The sequence below is a fragment of the Hipposideros armiger genome, unplaced genomic scaffold (assembly GCF_001890085.2).
Source record: "Hipposideros armiger isolate ML-2016 unplaced genomic scaffold, ASM189008v1 scaffold_443, whole genome shotgun sequence".
NCBI lineage: Eukaryota > Metazoa > Chordata > Mammalia > Chiroptera > Hipposideridae > Hipposideros > Hipposideros armiger.
The window spans coordinates 163864-182436 of NW_017731793.1; the positions used below are offsets into that span (position 1 = coordinate 163864).

Below are 18573 nucleotides of genomic sequence, written 5' to 3' on the forward strand. Positions count from 1 at the left end.
CTGCTGGCCACTCACAGCAGCCCAGCTCCAGGTCGAGCTGTTGCTCACCATCTTAGCTGTAGAGGGCAGTGTCACTGGCCCATGTGGGATCTGAACTGGAGGCCCTGCTGCTCAGAGTTTGCGCTTCCAAGTCAACTCCTAACCAATGAGCTATTCAGCCGGCCAACAATGATCTAATAAAAAGAGTTACATGGCTTTAAGCAACAAAAACAAGAGACCCCATTAACTTAAAGAATGAAATCCAAAATCCCAGCTTCTTTTGCCTGGCATACAAAGTCCCCCTATGTTTGGGCCCTTAGCCTCTTGCCATTTCCCGCTTACAGCTAAAGTGAACTCCATTTTAGTCCTTTAAATAAACTAGTTTCATGTCTCAGTACTTTTCCTATGCTGGTCCCCTATACATGGAACAGCCTTCTCTTGAATCACTGCTCAGTCATCACCTTTCCTGACCTTGGCCTTTGTGGTCCTCGTTGACCAATTCCTATCATTGCTCTTCTTCATATAGAAGAGCCCTGTTAAAGGTTAAGTTACCTGTAACAGAACAGTCACCTCTAAAGGCCAGATTATGAACTTTCTGACTTGCTCCTTTCTGTGTACTGGGGTTTTTCAATTTTTAAAATCAACATTTGTTGCTTTTATAATAAAAAAAATAAATGTTTGTAATTTAGAGAAAAGCACTGTAATATAGACAAAAGGTGAAAGCTACCCAAAATTATAACCTCTGGATACAGACCCACTCAGCCCACAGTCACCTACCAGACAGGGCTCCAGTTTGATGGATCCAACCTGCTCTTCAGCTCACCCAGCTGTGGGAGGCTACCAGGACTCGCCTGACCAGGCTCACTCTGGGGAGAGGTGGAGGGGGCCCCTGACACTGGACTCATCCAAGGGAGGCAGGAGGTCTCCACCTCCGTTAAAGCCGCTCACCTGCACTGGGGTCTCCCCTCTACTCACGGCGGGGAGGGGGGGGGAGGCGGAAACCATTATCATCATCATTGCTTCCTTTAGTTTCAGCCCCTCAGGCAACAATACATTCTTGGTTCTCCCTGCCCTGCCCAATGGCCACTCAGCCAGGTGACCCTCGCTCTCCTTCACACGGGTCTGGGGCACCTGGCCACGTGTTCCCCAGGGAGGCTGTTCATGCTGTCGCAGCCTGAGCACCCATCTGCTACCAGCCAGCCCGTCAGTGACTTCCCCTTTCAAAGACCTCCCCCTTCAGTGCTGTTCGTTTAGGTTCCTGGTCTGGTGGCCTGTGCTACGTAGGGAACAGCATGTAGGTGGCTTGGGCCACTCAAACGTAGGTCTCACACATATCTACACATTCTAATTCAGATCCTGGAAAGGTAATGCATGTGTGTAAGTTACCTAACAGCCCCACAGAGGCAGGGATGGACTTTCAGAATCACCAACAGTAACATGTTATAGCACTGAGACCTTTCAATGATGCGCCCTGGCTTTTACCAGGTTTGGAGAAGGAGCCATTCAAAAGCTTCCTCTACCTCTGCTGTACAACTTAGAAAAATGTCCTTGTAGAAGGGCCTGTGGGAAACACTTCTTGAAATATTTAGCATTGGGGGATACTTGCTCATGCATAAAGATGGACCAGCTTCTTCTTCTTTTTTCTTTTTGACACCAAGGCACGCAGAGCAACTGACACTCAATCATGATTTTCAGCCACATGGCCAACAGCTTTTGTCCTATGGCTGCTCCTTTTCTTGGCTCAGTCTCCACTACATAGAATTTCTTGGTAGAAGACAATCTTCCTCAAATGGCTTTTGGAAAGAGGCATTTAAAAAAAATATATTTTATTGGGGAATTGAGGGAGGGGAACAGCGCTGGGGAGTTGGGAGAAGGGGAACAGACAAGTTGCTGTCATTTTGTTCCTCAGTCTAGCTGTGGAGGACGTTGCTTCACTGGCCCAAGTTGGCACCATCATTGCGCTCTTCCCAGGCAAGGCAGATCAGTCGCTGGCTTCTGGACAGCTGCTCACAGCGGCTGCTGGCCGCTCGTGCTGGCTGCTGGGTACACACGGTAGCCCATGACAACCCACTGCCACAGGGACTGCAGCCTACGCCGCTGTCTCCAGCGACTCATGGCAGCCCAGCTCCAGGTTGAGCTGTTGTTCAGCATCTTAGCTGTAGAGGGCAGTGGCACTGGCCTTCATATGTGGGATCCGAACCGGGGCCTCTGGAGTCCCAAGCCAGTTCTTAACCAACGCACCACTCGGCCGGCCCGAAAGAGGCATGTTTTAAACAAAACACTTTATGAAAGATTTTATGAAAGATAACAGTAGCGCCTATAACTCTAACCTCAGAATTACTCCTGATCCTCACCTTGGCCTGAGCTCAGGCTGAAAGAGTATTTCGTTTCACCTTTCACCCTTCTCTAGAGCATTCTTCAAGGTTTTGGTGCTAAGAGGCTCCAGGGTAGTTTGACATAAGGCCCTCGCCTTGTCCTTCTCTGTCAGAAGCACCACAGCTGGCTCAGTACACATGAAATTGGCATCTCACCTCCCTCCATCCCACCGTGCAAGGGTAACTGTGATCTTAGTTGGCCATTGGATTGGGTCCAAGCAGCCTACTAGGGACTCATTCTTAAATATGAGACCCTGCCAAGGTCACCCAACACTTGAGGAAAGCCTTTAACAGTATAGCAAGCTGAAAGTGGGGATCTAAAAGAGAACTGTTTGGTTGTCGGAAAAGTCATGACGTATTTCGTCTATGTTTTTCAAAGGTCATTTATTTATATAAAGAACAAAGATCAATCAATGATATATTGCCCGTTTTGTTCGATAACTTTTTGCCATCTTTCAGTGAGCTTCACAATTCCTCATTCATAGAAGGACCTGTCTTTGTGAAAAATTGAACAAGGTGATTTACAGCCTCATCTGAATTGAACGTTATACCACGCAAGGAGTTTTGAAGACAGCGAAACAAGTGGAAGTCTGATGGTGCAAGGTCAGGTGAGTATGGTGGGTGTGGCAACTCATCCCATCCAAGCTCCAATAATATTTTACGGGTGATCAAACTTGTGTGTCATCCCGCACTGTCACGATGGAACACAACTCCTTTACAATTAACAAGCCCTGGATGTTTCTGGATGATGGATTTATTCCAACTGTCCAACTGCCGACAGTACACATTCGAACTGATTGTTTGGTTTCTTGGTAGGAGCTCGAAAAACATGACACCTTTAAAATCCCACCACACTGAGAGCATAACCTTCCTCTGATGAATGTCTGCTTTCAATGTCGTTTGAGGCGAATCATCACGTCGAGACCAAGACCGTTTGCACACACGTTGTTGTAAACAATCCACTTCTCATCACCAGTTATCAGTGACTTCAAAAAAGGATCCTTTTCCTGTTTCAAGAGCATATTGCAGATGTTTGTACGTGCTGTAAAATGAACTTGAGTTCATGCGGAACCCAAATATCGAGCTTGCTTACGTATCCCAGCTTCTTCGGGTGGTCATGAACGCTTCAATGATGGATGTTCAATGTTTCTGCAATTTCTCGTCTCGTGTAAGGTGGGTTTGACTCAATCAAGCCCTTATTTTGTCATCAACCTCGGTGGGCCTCCCTGATCAAGGAGCGTCGTTGAGATCAAAATCACCAGCATGGAATTTCATGAACCATCGTTGGCACTGTTGTTCTTTTTTTTTTTTTTTAAGATTTTATGGGGGAATTGGGGGAGGTGAACAGCATTGGGGAATCAGGGAAGGGGAACAGACAAGTTGCTGTCCTTTTGTTTTTCAGTCTAGTTGTGGAGGACATTGCTTCACTGGCCCATGTTGGTTTTATTATTGCACTCTTCCCGGGTGAGGCAGTCGCTCGCCGGCCATTGGACGGCTGCTCACGGTGACTCACAGCAGCTCACGAAAGCTCATGTCCACTGCCAGCCAGCCCCACTGCAACCTAAGCCGTTGCTGGCGACTCACAGCAGCCCAGCTCCAGGTCAAGCTGTTGTTCACCATCTTAGCTGTAGAGGGCACAGTGTCACTGGCCATCATGTGGGATCCGAACCGGGGCCCTGCTGCTCAGAGCTGGCATCTGAAGCCAACTCTTAACCAACGAGCCACTTTGGTTGGTCCGGCACTGACGTTCTTGTAGAGCATTGTCACCATAAACTTTATGCAACTTTTCACAAGCTTGACTCTCGTTCTTCCCTTTATGGAAGTAATACAGTAAAATATGGCAAAAATGCACGGTTTGGTTTTTCATCTTCAACTTGTAAAATCAAAACTCAAACCAAGTCGCTCAATTTATTTTTAGAATGTTAGCTGTCAAATGACATAGCAATAACATAGATGCGAATGACGCTAGTACTTACAAAAATTACTAGTGCCATCTGTCACAAACGTGTCATGACTTTTCCGAAAACCCAAAAGATAAATGTGAAGAACACATGAAAATACAAAAAATTAAAGTTTCCTTAGAGTGCCAGCCGAGTGGCTTAGCTAGTTAAGAGCTTGCTTGGGAGTGCCAGCTCTGACCAGCAGGGCTGCGGTTCGGATCCCACACTGAGGGCCAGTGACACTCGCCCTCTACAGCTAAGATGATGAACAACAGCTCGACCTGAAGCTGGGCTGCTGTAAATCGCCAGCGACAGAGTAGGCTGCAGCAGGGCTGCAGTGGACTGCCGTGAGCTACATGAGTGGCTGGCAGCCAGCATGAGTGGCCAGCAGCCGGTGTGAGCTGCTGGGAGCCACTGTGAGCGGCTGACCAATGATCGGCGACCGATTGCCTCACCCGGGAAGAGTACATTGATCATACCAACATGGGCCAGTGAAGCAACGTCCTCCACAACTAGACTGAAGAACAAAAAAACCCCAGCAATTTGTCTGTTTGTTTCCCTTCCCCGATTCCCCAATGCTGTTCTCTCCCCACAATTCCCCAAAATCTCTAAAAAAAAAAAAAATTTTCTTAGAGAGGTTACGTCCATGAAAAGAGAAAAAATGCAATAATCAATGAACTAACAGAACAAAGTAAATTAAAAATAATTGCTGATTTTTTTTTTTTAAAGATTTTTATTGGGGAATTGGGGGGATGGGAACAGTGCTGGGGAATTGGGGAAAGGGGAACAGACAAGTTGCTGTCGTTTTGTTCTTCAGTCTAGTTGTGGAGGACGTTGCTTCACTGGCCCAAGTTGGCACCATCATTGCGCTCTTCTCTGGCGAGGCAGATCAGTCGCCGGCTTCTGGACGGCCGCTCACTGCGGCTGCTGGCCGCTCACGCTGGCTGCTGGCCGCTCACGCTGGCTGCTGGCTACACACGGTAGCCCATGGCAATCCACTGCCACAGGGACTGCAGCCCACGCCGTCGCCGGCGACTCATGGCAGCCCAGCTCCAGGTTGAGCTGTTGTTCAGCATCTTAGCTGTGGAGGGCAGTGTCACTGGCCCTCATATGTGGGATCCGAACCGGGGCCCTCTGGCATCCCAAGCGAGTTCTTAACCATCGCGCCACTCGGCCGGCCCTGCTGATTTTTTTTTTTTAATCACTAAGAGTTTACTGAGGGAATAAGTCTCCAGAGTGAAACCAACCCATCAAGTGCACAGCCCAATGAATGGACAAACTAAGATAGACGACACTAAAAGTTTCCAAGGAGAAAACAGGGTGACATACAAAGGGAACTGGATTTTTCATCATGTTGGAAGGTAGATGCCAACAGAGTTAACACCTTCAAATTTCAGCAGAAAAATGATATTCAACCTTCAATTCTATACCCAGCTAAACTACCAATTCTGTGTGGTTTAAAATTTTTCAACAAAGTCTCAAAAAACCTACTTCCCTTGTGTTCTTTCTCAGGATGGTACAGGAGAAAACACGCGACCAAAACAAGCATGTAACTAAAGAACGCATGGGGTCCAGAAAGCAGGGCTTCCAATGCAGGACAAAAAGGCAAGAGAACCTCAGCCCAATCTGTACAGGACAACAGCAGGCTCCAGAATGTCCCCTGGGGAAAAAAACTGCAGAAAAGATAGTGTCCAATCCTGTGGAAAACTGTACTGGGAGGCATTTCAGAGTTAAAGGGTGAAGGAAGATGGGGACTCAAGTCAAACTGAGCTATAGAAAAAAATTATTAACCTCAAGAAAAAATAAGAAATTGTACAAAAATAACCTAGTACACCACTTGCCTCAGCAGTAAACAGTTACATAGTGATAACAAATATGGATTGGCAAACTGCACGCTGCACCAGTTTTTATATAAAGTTAAATGGAACACAGCTTTGCCCATCTGCTTACACTGTTGACAGCTGCTTTTGCACTGTGACAGCAGAACTGAGTAGTCACCAGAGACTTCATGGCCCACAAAGCCTAAAATATTTCCTATTGGCTACCTTACAGAAAAGTAGAAATCAACCTCTAGATTAAACTAAACTATTTGAGGACCATAAGGCAGAGGGAATAAATGAACAAAAACTAAAATCCTGTAAGTCCAGACTCTAAAAAGAATAACTTAAGCTTTTTTGTGTGTGTGCGCCAGCTCTCGCCCACATATTCTCCCAACCTCCCCCTTCCTTGCACCTTGTCTAGGCCCGTTCTCTTCCCTGAGACTGTGTCACTAATAAACTCTGCTTGCATATTAAAAAATAAAAGAAAAAGAATGAATTAAGACAGGAGTGTAAGACTAGTATTTAGAAATGTGGAGATAAATGCAGAAGAAAATGCTACAAGGATTAAAAGTGGTTGCCTGCATAATGTAGGATTGGGTTGGGGGGGACAAATGCTATTTTTTGTCTTAAGCCTTTTTATGAACCATTTATTTAAACTATGTTTAGGTATTGCTTTGGTAAAACAAAAAGACTAAGAAGAATTTTAAAAGGATTGAATGGCACTTACCACAATGTAGAGCGCCAACGCCGTGTTCTAGGTCTGGGGTGCCAGGCTCCTCTGCTGCTGCCCTGGAGCCACTTGGGACACCTGCAGTCTAGTGTCAGGGGTCTAAGCTAGTTCTGCTCTCCTGGCCCCATTCCTGATCCTCCTCTAGCATCTTCACTCATCCTGGGACTCCCACTCTGATGGCTGGGAGGGACAGTCCCCCAGGGAATCAAATCTATTGTCCCTGCCCCTGGAGACAAATTATCCTTTCCCTCAACCCCAAGGCCAAGCAGAAAGCAACAGGAAGGACAAATGGGCATGAGAGCCCCCACCCAGCCCCAGACCAACTCTGCTACTCAAACAGGTGGTCCCGGGGCATGGGCCAGATGTCTCCTCACCAAGGCCACCAGGTCCACACCCCTATCTACATATCCACTGCTTTCTAAACTGCTTCAGCCAACTGAGGCCAACACTGCCCAAGAGGATGCCAGCCCCAGAGTGCTGGTTCCCTGGACCAGTGCCCAACCCCGGGATGGGCACACACTACCAAGTGAGGTCCAGCCCATCAGAAACCCGCCCTTAAGATGGTGGCGGGCAGATGCCCATCCAGCTCAGACCATCCTGGGTCTTAGAAGCACTGGACAGAGAGAGCAAAGCAGTTTGTCATTTAGTGAGAAAGAACAGCCACAGAATACAGGAACCATGAAAAATAGTTTTCAATCAAGCTTTTAATGAAAAGATCATAAAATAACAGTTTCTCATCACTGTACATTAAGACTGCACGCTTCTGAATGGAGAGATCAGTCGTCGGTGAATTGCTTTTCTATGACACTTGAGGGCTGCACACTTGCAGCTCTGACCTGAATTTATCTAAACTCTCGAGGGACGTGAACTCAATGCAATGACTGACAGCGGCGGTGGCCAGTACAGGAGTGCGATCACGGTGTCCCTCCCCCTATTTGGGAAGGGCATAAAGTAGGACATGATCCCTCTTCCAATTCTGATTAAACAGCTATAACCCCATCCCTCCCTCTCCCCCTCGAGGTATTTATGAATGGGCCAGTGCCCAACATGGGGTCCCCCAAGGGGGGGGGGAAGCAAGTGATAGGTGGGGTACAGAGAGGCTCCCCTCAGCACCTGGCCCCACAGGGCCCCGCCAAGTGGAGGGGCGGGGAGCCCTGGGGATCCTCCCTGCCCCAAATGAGGTCTGTTATGCAGCATTTTTGAGGTCAATAAATTACAGCAATAAATAGCAAGGTGAGGTAGGGGGAGGGGTTCCCGGTAGAAAATTAAAGTGGGGTGACTGAAGCTGGGGGGTCCTGGGCAGCCTCAATTCCCACAGCACATACCCACCCCCAAATTTGGAATGTCAGACTGAGGCTCTGGTTAGGTCCCTCTCCATCCCCTCACTCCTTGGCATCGGATTCACAGGTTCAATAACATCTGCCCCAACATGACTCTGGGGAAGAGCTAGGGCCTTGGTCCCTTCAGGGGGCATGGCAAGGAGATTCCCTTGTTTGTTCTCCTAAGGCCTGGCACCTCTGCTTTCGTTCCACAAACAGGACGGATACAGGCACCTCTTCCCTGAACCCTGCCCTCCTGGCTGCCGAGGCCTCACCCCAACTCAGGACGGCCATGGGGGAGGGCGGCCTGGGGTCTGCCCACCCAGCCAACCAGCCCAGATCACACTCCTGCACTCGGCCAAGTCCAGTGAATACTGACGGGGTGGGGGCAGGGGACAGCCCAGTGCCCCCCAGTGGTGATGAACAGGAAACACACACAACTGCATGAGGTTCTGAAAGTCTAGGTCCAGATTGTTCATTTCACAGGCTGAGGTGTATGGCTATGCCGCAAGTCTCTGAGATTCTTATTTGCTTAAAGGTTCATCTTTCCTTTTTTGCCTTTTTTGCAATCCTGGATGAGCCCGTGTGGCGGCTCAGTCTGGTGGGAGCATGCCATGGCAGAGCCCGGCCTGCCACTCGCTTGCCCCCAGTCTGAGAAATAAATACATTCATCACTGCACAAACATATTGATACAAAAACAACACTGTTCAGAGTGTTTGCACCATCTGTATTGGTAAGGACCAGCCCAGTGAGCCCCTCCTGCTGCTGGCAGGTGTGTGTGAGGGGTGTCCCCCAGGGGTGGGGACCAGCTGGAGTCGAAGCGGTGCAAAGGTCCTGGCTTTTTGGCTTGAGAAGGACCCTCACATCAACCCACCCCAGGGTCGCGGGCAGAGCAGCAGTGGGGCTGGGATTAGAGGAGTGGTGGTGGGGGAGGGGGGCTTGCCTCTATCGCAGGGCCCAAGCCTAGACTTGGGTCCAGTGACCAGAGCCAATGGCCACCTCCTGCTGTGCCAGCTGGCCAGGATGGCCAGGAGGCCTGAGGGCCAGTCAGCACTGGCCCAAGCTCTTTGGTGCCAGCTGGGCTTGGAGAGGCCTGGGTCTGGGGAGGAGGGCTCAGGTGAATCCAGGGGGCCTCCACACCTGCCCCTCTGCCCGCGAGCTGTTCCAGGGCCAACTTGGAATGGCCTTCAGAGGAAGGTTGGGACTCACTGGGACTGGCCTTACAGCTGCTGAGGTCTGAAACTGTAAAAGTTTATGTAAACAATGAGATAAATATATTAGTTTTTTTTTTTCTGAGCCCGTTGAGGTTCCATACTCATTCAAAATGTGCTTTGGTTTAAAAAATAGGTTTTGTGAATTTGGGTATGAGCTTTTTTTTTTTTTTCTTTCTTTTTTTTTTCTTTTTTTTTTTTTTGTTGTTTATCCTCTCTTTCCTACATGACATCTGCTATTTTGTTTCCTGTTTCTCCGAAACATTCAGGAATTAAGTGACTAAAGCAGAGAACTGTAAGCCGCCCTTGGCCTCCAACGGCCTAATTTCCTTGTGAGGCTCTTAACACATCTCCACGCACACTCTCGAAAGCACACACTCCACATGAAATCAAAGGAAAAAGAAAACAAAACCAAGTGTTGTGTCAATCCCGTCCCGCCCCACAAACCCTTAAAATCTTAAATAGGAAACTAGTGTTTTGCTTTCTTGTTAAAATACAGAAAAGGCTCGATACAATACTCAGGTGGGTACAATACTATGTCGCACAAACGTCGTTGAGTGAGGGGCCTTTGCGCCCAGTCCCTGAAGCTCTGCAAATGAATCACCTACTTTCACAAGTCACCTCACGTTTGTGGCTGCCCATGGCCTGGGAGGCCACACATAGGCCGGGCGTGTGTACACCTCCCATGCAGTACAGACTTTGTGTCGTGTGGCTTAAGTGCTGATGGAGTGGGGTGGGGTTGGGAGAGCAGAGGGGCCTGGGACAGGCCCTGCCCTCAATGACCTGCTGGAACAAGAAACCCTGGGTCCAGTCCTCCATTTCCCACCCAAAGGGAAGAGGAGCCGGCTCAGGGCTGGGGGGCACCGCACAGAGGGCTCAGCCAGGAGCCCTCACTCCCAAAACACGCCATTCACCACTCGGGTCCCTGAACTCAGGCTCTGTTTTTAGCTGGAGGGTCTCTGGAGGGGTGGGGCTAGGGGATGACTCTGGAATTTTTTGGTCTGAACTTGAAGTAGAAAGAAAAAAAGAAGTAAAAGCATGAAGCAAAATGAAGAAGATAAAGCCGCTGACACAGCCCTGTGGCTCCAGTGGACTGAGGACAGTGGAGCCAACTGTGGCAACCTTGGTCTGGCCTTTCAAGCTGGGTTCTGGGCCCATGGAGGTGTCTGAGACTGGTAGGGAAAGCTCAAGGTGAGGAGCGAGGGATGGAACCCCAGACAGGGGTGAGCCACTGGGAGGCAGCCAACCTGGCAACAGAGTGGCCGTGGGCCAGGACTGCTTAGAGTGATGCCCAAGCAGAGCAAGTCTCCTCCCTGTCCCCTAGGGCATATCACTTTGGTCAGCCCCTCCCTCACCACGCCTCTGCACTGGCTAGGTGGGGCTGCAGCTTTCCCAAGCTCCAACGCTTGCAGGCCCAGGGAACAGGCTGGTGGGGGGCTCACTTCTGTCTCATCCTGGCCCTGGCAGGGAGCTGCAAGGAGCTTGCTCCCATTTCCAGGTTGCTCAGCAGGAGTTGCCAGCCCCTGGCCCCACACTGGGAGCTCCCATGGGGCTGAAGTACTCACACCCTTACCTGGGCCCAGAATGGAGTTATGCGGACTACCTGGCACTCAGCAGCATACTCACAGAATACCCTCTCAGGGTGGCCACAGCTAGCCCTGTGCTCAGGAGAAAACCCACAGGCGAGCCTGGAGACTCCAAAGCTGCAGGGCCCCACTGAAAACGTGTGTGGTGGGACGCCCAGGGCTGGGTCTCAGCCAAGCCCCAGAGGGCCGCCCAGCCAGCCCAAGTCTGGCTCACTCGAACACACATCTTCCTGTGCGCACTAATGGGAGGAAAACAAAAGTGTCACGGCCTCAACTGCCAGTCACCAACTTACTGTTCTCGTGAATTCAAGAGGTAGCAAAAGGTCAGAAGTGTCTCCACCTTGACAGGTAAGGAAGAAGGAAAGCGCAACATCTGTCCACACGCACCGCGCACACCACACACACAAAGAAAAGAAAAACAAGAGTACCGACGGCCCTGGCGCCCCGTCCAGCCTCCCCCCTCCCCCCACGAACCCCAGACCTTCCAGTTCAAACATTCACATAAACGTTACACTGGTTTTTCTCTTAATAAAAAACAAGTACCTCTAAACAAAGAAGATTCCTCGGAAACTATAGGAAAAGCACTCTCTCTCCTGAGGCAGCCGAGGTGGGGCTCGGGGCCCAGGGAAGCCTTTGGCCAAGAAGGGCTTCTGGGGCCTGGAGGGGTGGGCTCCCCACGGCCTGCAGCCGGGGCGGGGGTGGGGTGGGAGGGGCAGCTGCCCCATACATTCAGTCTGCAGACCCAGACTCAGCCCCAAGGGGCCGGGACGAAAACTCTTGTTGGTTTTGGTTTAAAAAACAAAATTCATAAAGAAAAAAGGAACAGATCAGTAGGAATAACAGCAACACAGGCCCAGAGGGCTCTTTAGTTGTGGAGAGGTAGGTGGTGGGGGCCTCCCTGGCTCGAGGAGGGAGGACTCCATCCCCTCCCATCCAGCACTGCTCCCCATAGTGCCAAGGTGGCCCGCACACAGACTAGCACTCGTGTGCCCAGGACACTGCCCCTGTCCACAGGCAGCCCTGATCCTCCCAGCATGGGTGGAGGTCTCTACTCCCCCCTGCTCCAACCTGTGGGAAAAAGGCCGGGTCCCTGTGAACCCTGTGACCCACTCCCACAGGCCCTGCAGAGGCCCTGGCAGGGAGCCGGGGGCCTGGACGGGATCTGGAGGTAGACTGCACACCCACAAGACACCTGCGGGGCTTAGGACCCGGCCTCCTTCCGCTCTCTTCCCTTGGTACAGACTGTGGATTAAAGCTCTGGGTGCGGGGGCTGGCCGGAGGTGCCGCCACCCCCGCTGGACCTGGGGTCCGGGTCGGCCTGCTCGGCCTCCTTGCTTCTTCCTTTCATTGTTCCCGGGGGCAGCGGGTCTGCAGAGGGCGCCCGAAGGCCAGAGAAGGTCTTTGGCTTCTAGGAGGGGGAGGTGTGCATGCGCAGGTGGCTGAGGAGGTTGCGCTGCTGGGTGAACTTGCCACCGCAGAGCTGGCACTCGTAGGGCTTCTCACCTGAGTGCACACGCATGTGCTCGGTCAGGCGGTACTGGCGGGTGAAGCGCATGCCACACTCATCGCAGGCGAAGGGCTTCAGGCCCAGGTGGCTGCGCATGTGGCGTGTCATGGTGCCGCGCTGCGTGAACATCTTGCCACAGATGTTGCAGGGGAAGGGCCTCGTCAGCCAGTGCGTCTTCTCATGCTGCCGCAGGGTGGCCGGGTCCTTGTAGGTCTTCTCGCACACTGAGCACTTGAAGGGCCGGGGCTCAGCTGCGTAGGCTGCGCTGGGTGTGGACAGGTCCTCAGCTTCCTCCTCAGCACCCCCACTGCCTGTCTCGTAGGCACCCTCCTCCTTAATGAAAAGCTCCTCCTCCGTGTGTGTCTCCACATGGGCATTGAGCTGCTCGGAGCTGGGGAAGCCTTTGGCGCAGGGGATGCACACGTACAAGTTGTCCCCGTAGGACACCGTCTCATAGCCCTCCTGCCGGTACATGTAGTGGGAGCTGGCATGGCCACTACCCCCCTCGCTCCCGCTCTGCCCACTGTCCTCGCTCCCATCCTTGCCATTTTCCTCCTCCTCCTTACAGGGGTATGAGGGCTCCCCGTAGGGCCCACTGGGGCCGCCCCCTGCCACACTGTTGGCCAGGATGCCATTGGGAACCCTGTCCCCAAGCCCCTCGTTATCTTCCCCTGGGCAAGGGCCCTTGGGCCCCGATTCTCTCCGCTCAAAGGGGGAACCTGCCATAGGCTCCTTCTTGCTCCACTCCTTCTTGCGGGCCGAATGCCGGAGGCTCTTTCGGAGCTGCCCGCCAGGCCCCTCCAGCAGGCTCAGGTGGTTGTCCTCAGCCCCATCCAGATCCATAGGCTCACTGGGGGTGCCCCCCAGCTCGGCGTAAGAGGCACTGTTGGCAATTGGAGGGGCAGAGGCTGAGAGGGGCGAGCCGTGCTGACTGTCGCTCATCTGGGCTGGGTCATCGGGGGTGAGGGGGGGACCGGGGGTGGCGGGCGGCAGGGGAGGGCTCTTCTTAGACAGGTCCAGGCCCAGCTCCTGCTCACAGCCCCCACTGCTCCCATTGGTACTGCAGCTGCCCAGGCCAGCCTCCCCACTGGCTGGACACACGGCACGGCCCAGGCTGTGCACACTTTCCTGGTTCGAGCTGCCAAGGAAGAGCTCATCATCCGAGCCTTTGGCCTGGGGGAGCTCCTGTGGGGTGTGGGACCCCTTACGCCCATCCATGAGCCCCGGATACCGAGCCTGGATGACGGAGGCTGTAGACAGCCGCTGGCTGCGAGAGGGCCGCCCCATTCCGGCAGCTCCCACCCGTCCAGAGCCAAAGGGCTTGCCGGCTCGCTTGAGCTTGCGGCGGCAGAGGGCTGCCAACTCAGGCAGCTGGAGGTAGCTGGCAGCAGTGAGGAGAGTGCTGAAGTTGGGCTCGGCTGGCTGGTCACTGGGCAGCAGTTTGCCCGTGTAGATGAAGTCCAGGATCTGCTGGAACACCGTGGAGCTGACCATGTCCGTGTCCAGGTTGATGAGGTTGTCGTGTAGGACCAGGGACTTGAAGTAGATGCTGCTGGCGGCCAGGACGTTCTTGTGGGCCCGGAAGATGGAGTTCTCCACCATGATGATGACATCACACAGGAAGCCCTTTGTCCTCTGCTGGTTTAGCTGCAGCAGGAGCTGTTTTGAGTGGCTGGGCAGCTCCATGTCGGGCCCCATGTCCCCACGCCCTGCCCACGTGTACCACCTGGGGGCAAGAACAGGCGTACACACATTAGCTGACTGGGACTCTTGTGCAAGGGCCCAAGGCCAAGGTGGGCCACAGTGACACTCAGAGGGGCCTTCATGCTGACCTGTCCACTGGCCGCCTCCTTGGGCACAGTACACAGGGAGGGGACTCACACTGCCCATCAAGGATTCACAATGCCCAAGAAAGGACAATGGCGCTAGCACCATTTGCACCAATGAGAAAACAGAAGCAGGACAATGAAAGTCACTCAGTGCCAAGTAGAGAAACTGGGATTGAACTTGGCTCCACAGCCCAGGGTACCATCTCCACGCTAAAGGAAGTCCACAGGGGACACAAAAATGACCAGTAGAGGACTATGATGTGCTGGGAGCAGGAGCCCTGGGTGGACTAACTTCTGTGAGCATGCAGCTTCCCAGCTTTGAAGACCACCTAGAAACCAGGTTTTTAGGTGAAATCTCCCAATGCTAAATCAAGGTCCATTTCCTAAATACCACATAGGCCAAATTAAATATGGAGCTCTGGTCTGTGACCTACGTTCTACACCGGTGCCTCTCAAACAACCCTAGAGGCTTCCCAAGCTTTCAGATGTGCTTATGTCACATTACTACCTCCCAGACACTGCAGCCCCCGCCCCACAAGGGCCTCGACCCCAGGAAAGCATGGAACACTTCCTAGTCTGGGCCTCTGAGTGCTAAGCAGAAAAGGTGGCTGGGCCAAGTCCCTGGCACTGTCTGGGCCCTGGGTCCTTTCTGGGAAGGGCAGCACAGTCTGAGCTTGGGAAAGATGGCTGGCTGGCCTCGCCAGACTGGCGCAGACACTAACTGATGTCATTAAATAATAAACACGCAGAGGTCGTGGCCTCTTCAAGAACTCTGGGCTGGCTGTGTGGCAGTGTGTTCACCATGCACTCACCCTTCCACAGGCAACTGTGTACCACAGAGAAGGTACCTTGAAGAAGGTACCTTCACCTCCTGCTCAGGGCGCAATTTCTGAAAGTAACTGAGTGTCCTGAGCCTCACCCCACCTGGGACTTCTGGCTCCTACCAGGGTACCCAGCCCTGCCTCCCTTGAGGCAGAGACTGGAGGGATCGCACCCACCTGCCTCCCTGTGATACAAATGCTCCCCCTTGCCCCATACCTGCCCTTGTTTGCAGATAAAACGAAACCCTAGCAAACACTGGCACCCCAAGGAAGGCTTTGGAGCTCACTCTGAACAGATGGGCATCAAGCGGCACCCAGGGCCTAACAGCAGGAGGCAGCAAACACCTGCCTGGCCAGTCTGGCCCTGTAAGGCTGCTCAGTCAGGGCACCCCTCTGCCATTCCTCGCCCCAGTCAGCCAGGCAGGACAAAGAGCCCAAGGCACGGCTTCCATACCGACCAGGACACTTGGCCTCAGGGAAATGCAATGTTACCTCCACCAGCACCCAGAACACCTGGTGCTCTAAGCCTGGCAAAGGGACAGGTGAGGACAGGAGGTCTCATCCTCTAAGAGCCTGTGAGCTCACAGCGACCTATTCTCCCTGGGCCGAGAGCAGCAGGCCCCAGCCTCCCCTCCACACTGCCCAGTGCTGCACGCACACAAAGGACTGCAGGCCAGGATGCAGGCTGAGAGCTGCAGAGCTGTGTGGGCCGCCCAGAAAGCCCCCTGCAGAAAGAGCAGGTGGACAATGTCCTCCCTCCCCCAAGCCTCCCTTCCCCCTCCCCTGGCCCTCCCAGCTTCCCCTCCCCAGCCTACCGGAGTGCCAGGGGCCCAGAAACCATGTGAGCAGCAGCCAGTGGGGGTGGCCTCCTTGAGCACGTGGCCTCCCTTGGGGGTGCATCAATGCCTGGTCACCTGGGGAGGAGAAGATGGACATGGTCACCCAGACAGCCATCATTTAGGAAGGGAGGAACAGTAAAAAAGGTGGCCGGTCGCCCTGGAGCCCTTGCTCCCAGAAGGTCTGGGGGGGGTCTGTCTGACTGGGACACCAGGGGCAGCCAGCCAGGCAGGAGATAGTGGCCATAGTGCTCCTCCATCAGGCCAAGTGGCAGGGAAAGTGGCAAGTCTAGAAAGCTTGGAGGTGCTGCACCCTTCTCCCACCCAGAAGAGTTAGGGTACTCCAAGGACCACCTAGGCCTGGGGAGCTGGGGGCAGGCACACAATTCCTGGCGGGTGTGGTGGTAGGAGGCCTGGACAAGGTCCTTCCTAGACTGGCCACATTTACATAACAAAAGGTAAAAATTGGAGGCACTAGTGCAATAGGCTATTTATAAGAACCAGTCTCAACCGCTTCTGGCTCTCCAGTCTCCTTCCCTTCCAGATCTGCTCTCACCCCCTCCCTGCCCAGAGGGCCCAGCCCCCTCCTGCCCAGCCCAGCCTGACCACATGGCCTCTCCTCATAGGAGTTTTTGCAAGCTCGCCTTTCAATACCAGCCTGCCAAAGCAGCTGGCAGCTGCCACCAGATGCAGGTGGGCTCCCTCAGCCCCTCCCCACCCCCACCCCTGGCTTCAGGTCCCACGGGAGGGGGTCCTGAGGTTCTGGCTCCTTGAACCCCACAAGGCAGGCCTTGGGTCCCTTGGAATGAAGCCAGGGTGGGGGAGGAGGCCTGCAGCAGCCTGGAGCCCATCCCTGACTGCCCTTCCCCCACCCCCAGGGCCAGGGAGGCTCAGCAGGTCCCTCAGGAATGTGACCAGACCCGGGGTGCGGGGTGGCTGGGAGGCCTCAGCTCCAGCCTGCCAGCTGTCTCTCGGGCCCCTAGCACAGCTCCGCTCTCATAGGGGTAGCCCAGGCAGGAGAGGGACACAGTTGGTTCGGGGTCCCATCAATGGCCCAGAGGACAGCAGAACCAGCTCTGTAGGTCCAACAGCCTAAGAGTGTCCACATTTAATGAGGCCCCTCACCTGTGTGAAGAGTCCAAGCTCTCCTACCAGGTGAGGCCAGAGACAGCCAGTAGGACAGAGCCGGTCCCAGTCTTGGGAAGGAGAGCAAAGACTATTGCAACACTGGTGACCAGACAGTACGAACAGACAGGAAGCCATAGCTGACCAGATGCCTGCCATACAGCCCTGTGCCACCCTGCCTACTCCTCTCTGGGCCTCAGGACAACCCAAGCCCTGCATGGGCAGAGCATCTGCCCAGTGGCCTCTGCATCAGCACGTGCCAGACCCTGTAACTAGGGGTTACTTGCCCTTGTCAGAGATCAGGCCAGCAACTATTAGACACGTGGCAGAACAAGACTGGGGCCCTCCTGTTCAGCCCTGAAAAGCATTTCACTAGCCTGTGGCCAGCCAAGTGACTGACAAAGGTCTCCCAGGCTGGGTCAGACCTGACTCCTCTAGAGCCTGACCGCTTCACAGGGACACTCAGCAGGACAAGGCAGAGCGGGCCTCACTGCACCCTTCATCGGGTGGGGCCTCAGCAAAGCTGCCTGCTGGGAGTTCATACCCAGCTTAATGCTGCCTTGCCTGCCACCTATCTACCCCAGGCTGGGCTGAGTATGGGTCACTACTGTGTAAGCAACAAGGCAACCTCACCACAGGTGAGGTGGTGCCCCCTGATGCAGGGCCAGAACCCCTATGAAGCACTGCTCTCCTTTTCCCAGTGAAATAGACAGCCAGAGACCTCTGCCCCCTCACTCACTATCCGGTGTGGGAACAGTAAGCACCTACCATAGAGAGGCCACAGTCTGGGTTGGGTGGGGGTGGGGGGTGGGAAGGTGGGCAGCAGGTAAGTACAAACATGGCTACAGGGGCTGGTTCAGAAAGCTGGCAGAACAATGCCCCACTGCATACAGGGACTGGTACCCAGCCCTGGCAGGAGCCCACCGCAGGCTGGAATGAGGACACTGCCTGGCACCCAGCAGGCCCCTGGCAGCAGGCCCAGGCAGTGTGCCTATCAGCCCCAATGATCCACGCCCAGCTCAGGCCCGCTGCCTGCCTGGAGTGTTGGCTCCAGGAAACCCATGATCTGGGGCAGTGGGACAGTCAGGTTCTTCTCTAAGATTGAGACTTGGCCCTTCCCTTCAGGTAGGTGGGAGGGTGTCCCCAGCTTGGCTGAGCCTGGCAGGTAAGGGAAGGAATGCAAGTTGCTGGGAGAGGACCAGCTCTGCCCATTTGTGAACACAAAGGGTGTGGGGGAATGAACAGAGACCTGGCTGAAGACTTGGATCACCTTCTCGGGTCCTGTTTACAGAATGGTCAACACCCACCTACCCAACAGGGCGGTTACACCAAGAACCAGGATAGGTCCTTGCTGAGTTCTCATTTCCTTTTCTTCCCCTCCAGGCCCCTGCCACAGAAAAGCCAGAAAGCCCACTGCCCCGCCCTAACACACCACACACACACACACACACACCGGCAGGCCCAGGACAGAGACAGACAGACAGACCAGCACGC

At 53.6% G+C, this 18573-nt stretch overlaps 1 protein-coding gene across 2 annotated transcripts in view; it reads right to left on the reverse strand.

Moving 5' to 3' along the window:
• HIC2 (HIC ZBTB transcriptional repressor 2) overlaps positions 1-18573 on the reverse strand; it is a 27334-nt gene that overhangs the window by 7028 nt on the left and 1733 nt on the right. The window contains exons 2-3 of one of the 2 annotated variants that reach the window (XM_019665461.1): positions 15934-16032; positions 7531-14194 (exon numbers count right to left, since the gene is read on the reverse strand). In XM_019665461.1, the coding sequence (XP_019521006.1) occupies positions 12370-14194; positions 15934-15959 (1851 nt within the window). In that variant the 5' untranslated portion in view covers positions 15960-16032 and the 3' untranslated portion in view covers positions 7531-12369. Of the gene's footprint in view, positions 1-7530; positions 14195-15933; positions 16033-18573 lie in introns of those variants that run through there. The other variant, XR_002126548.1, reaches the window with a different exon arrangement.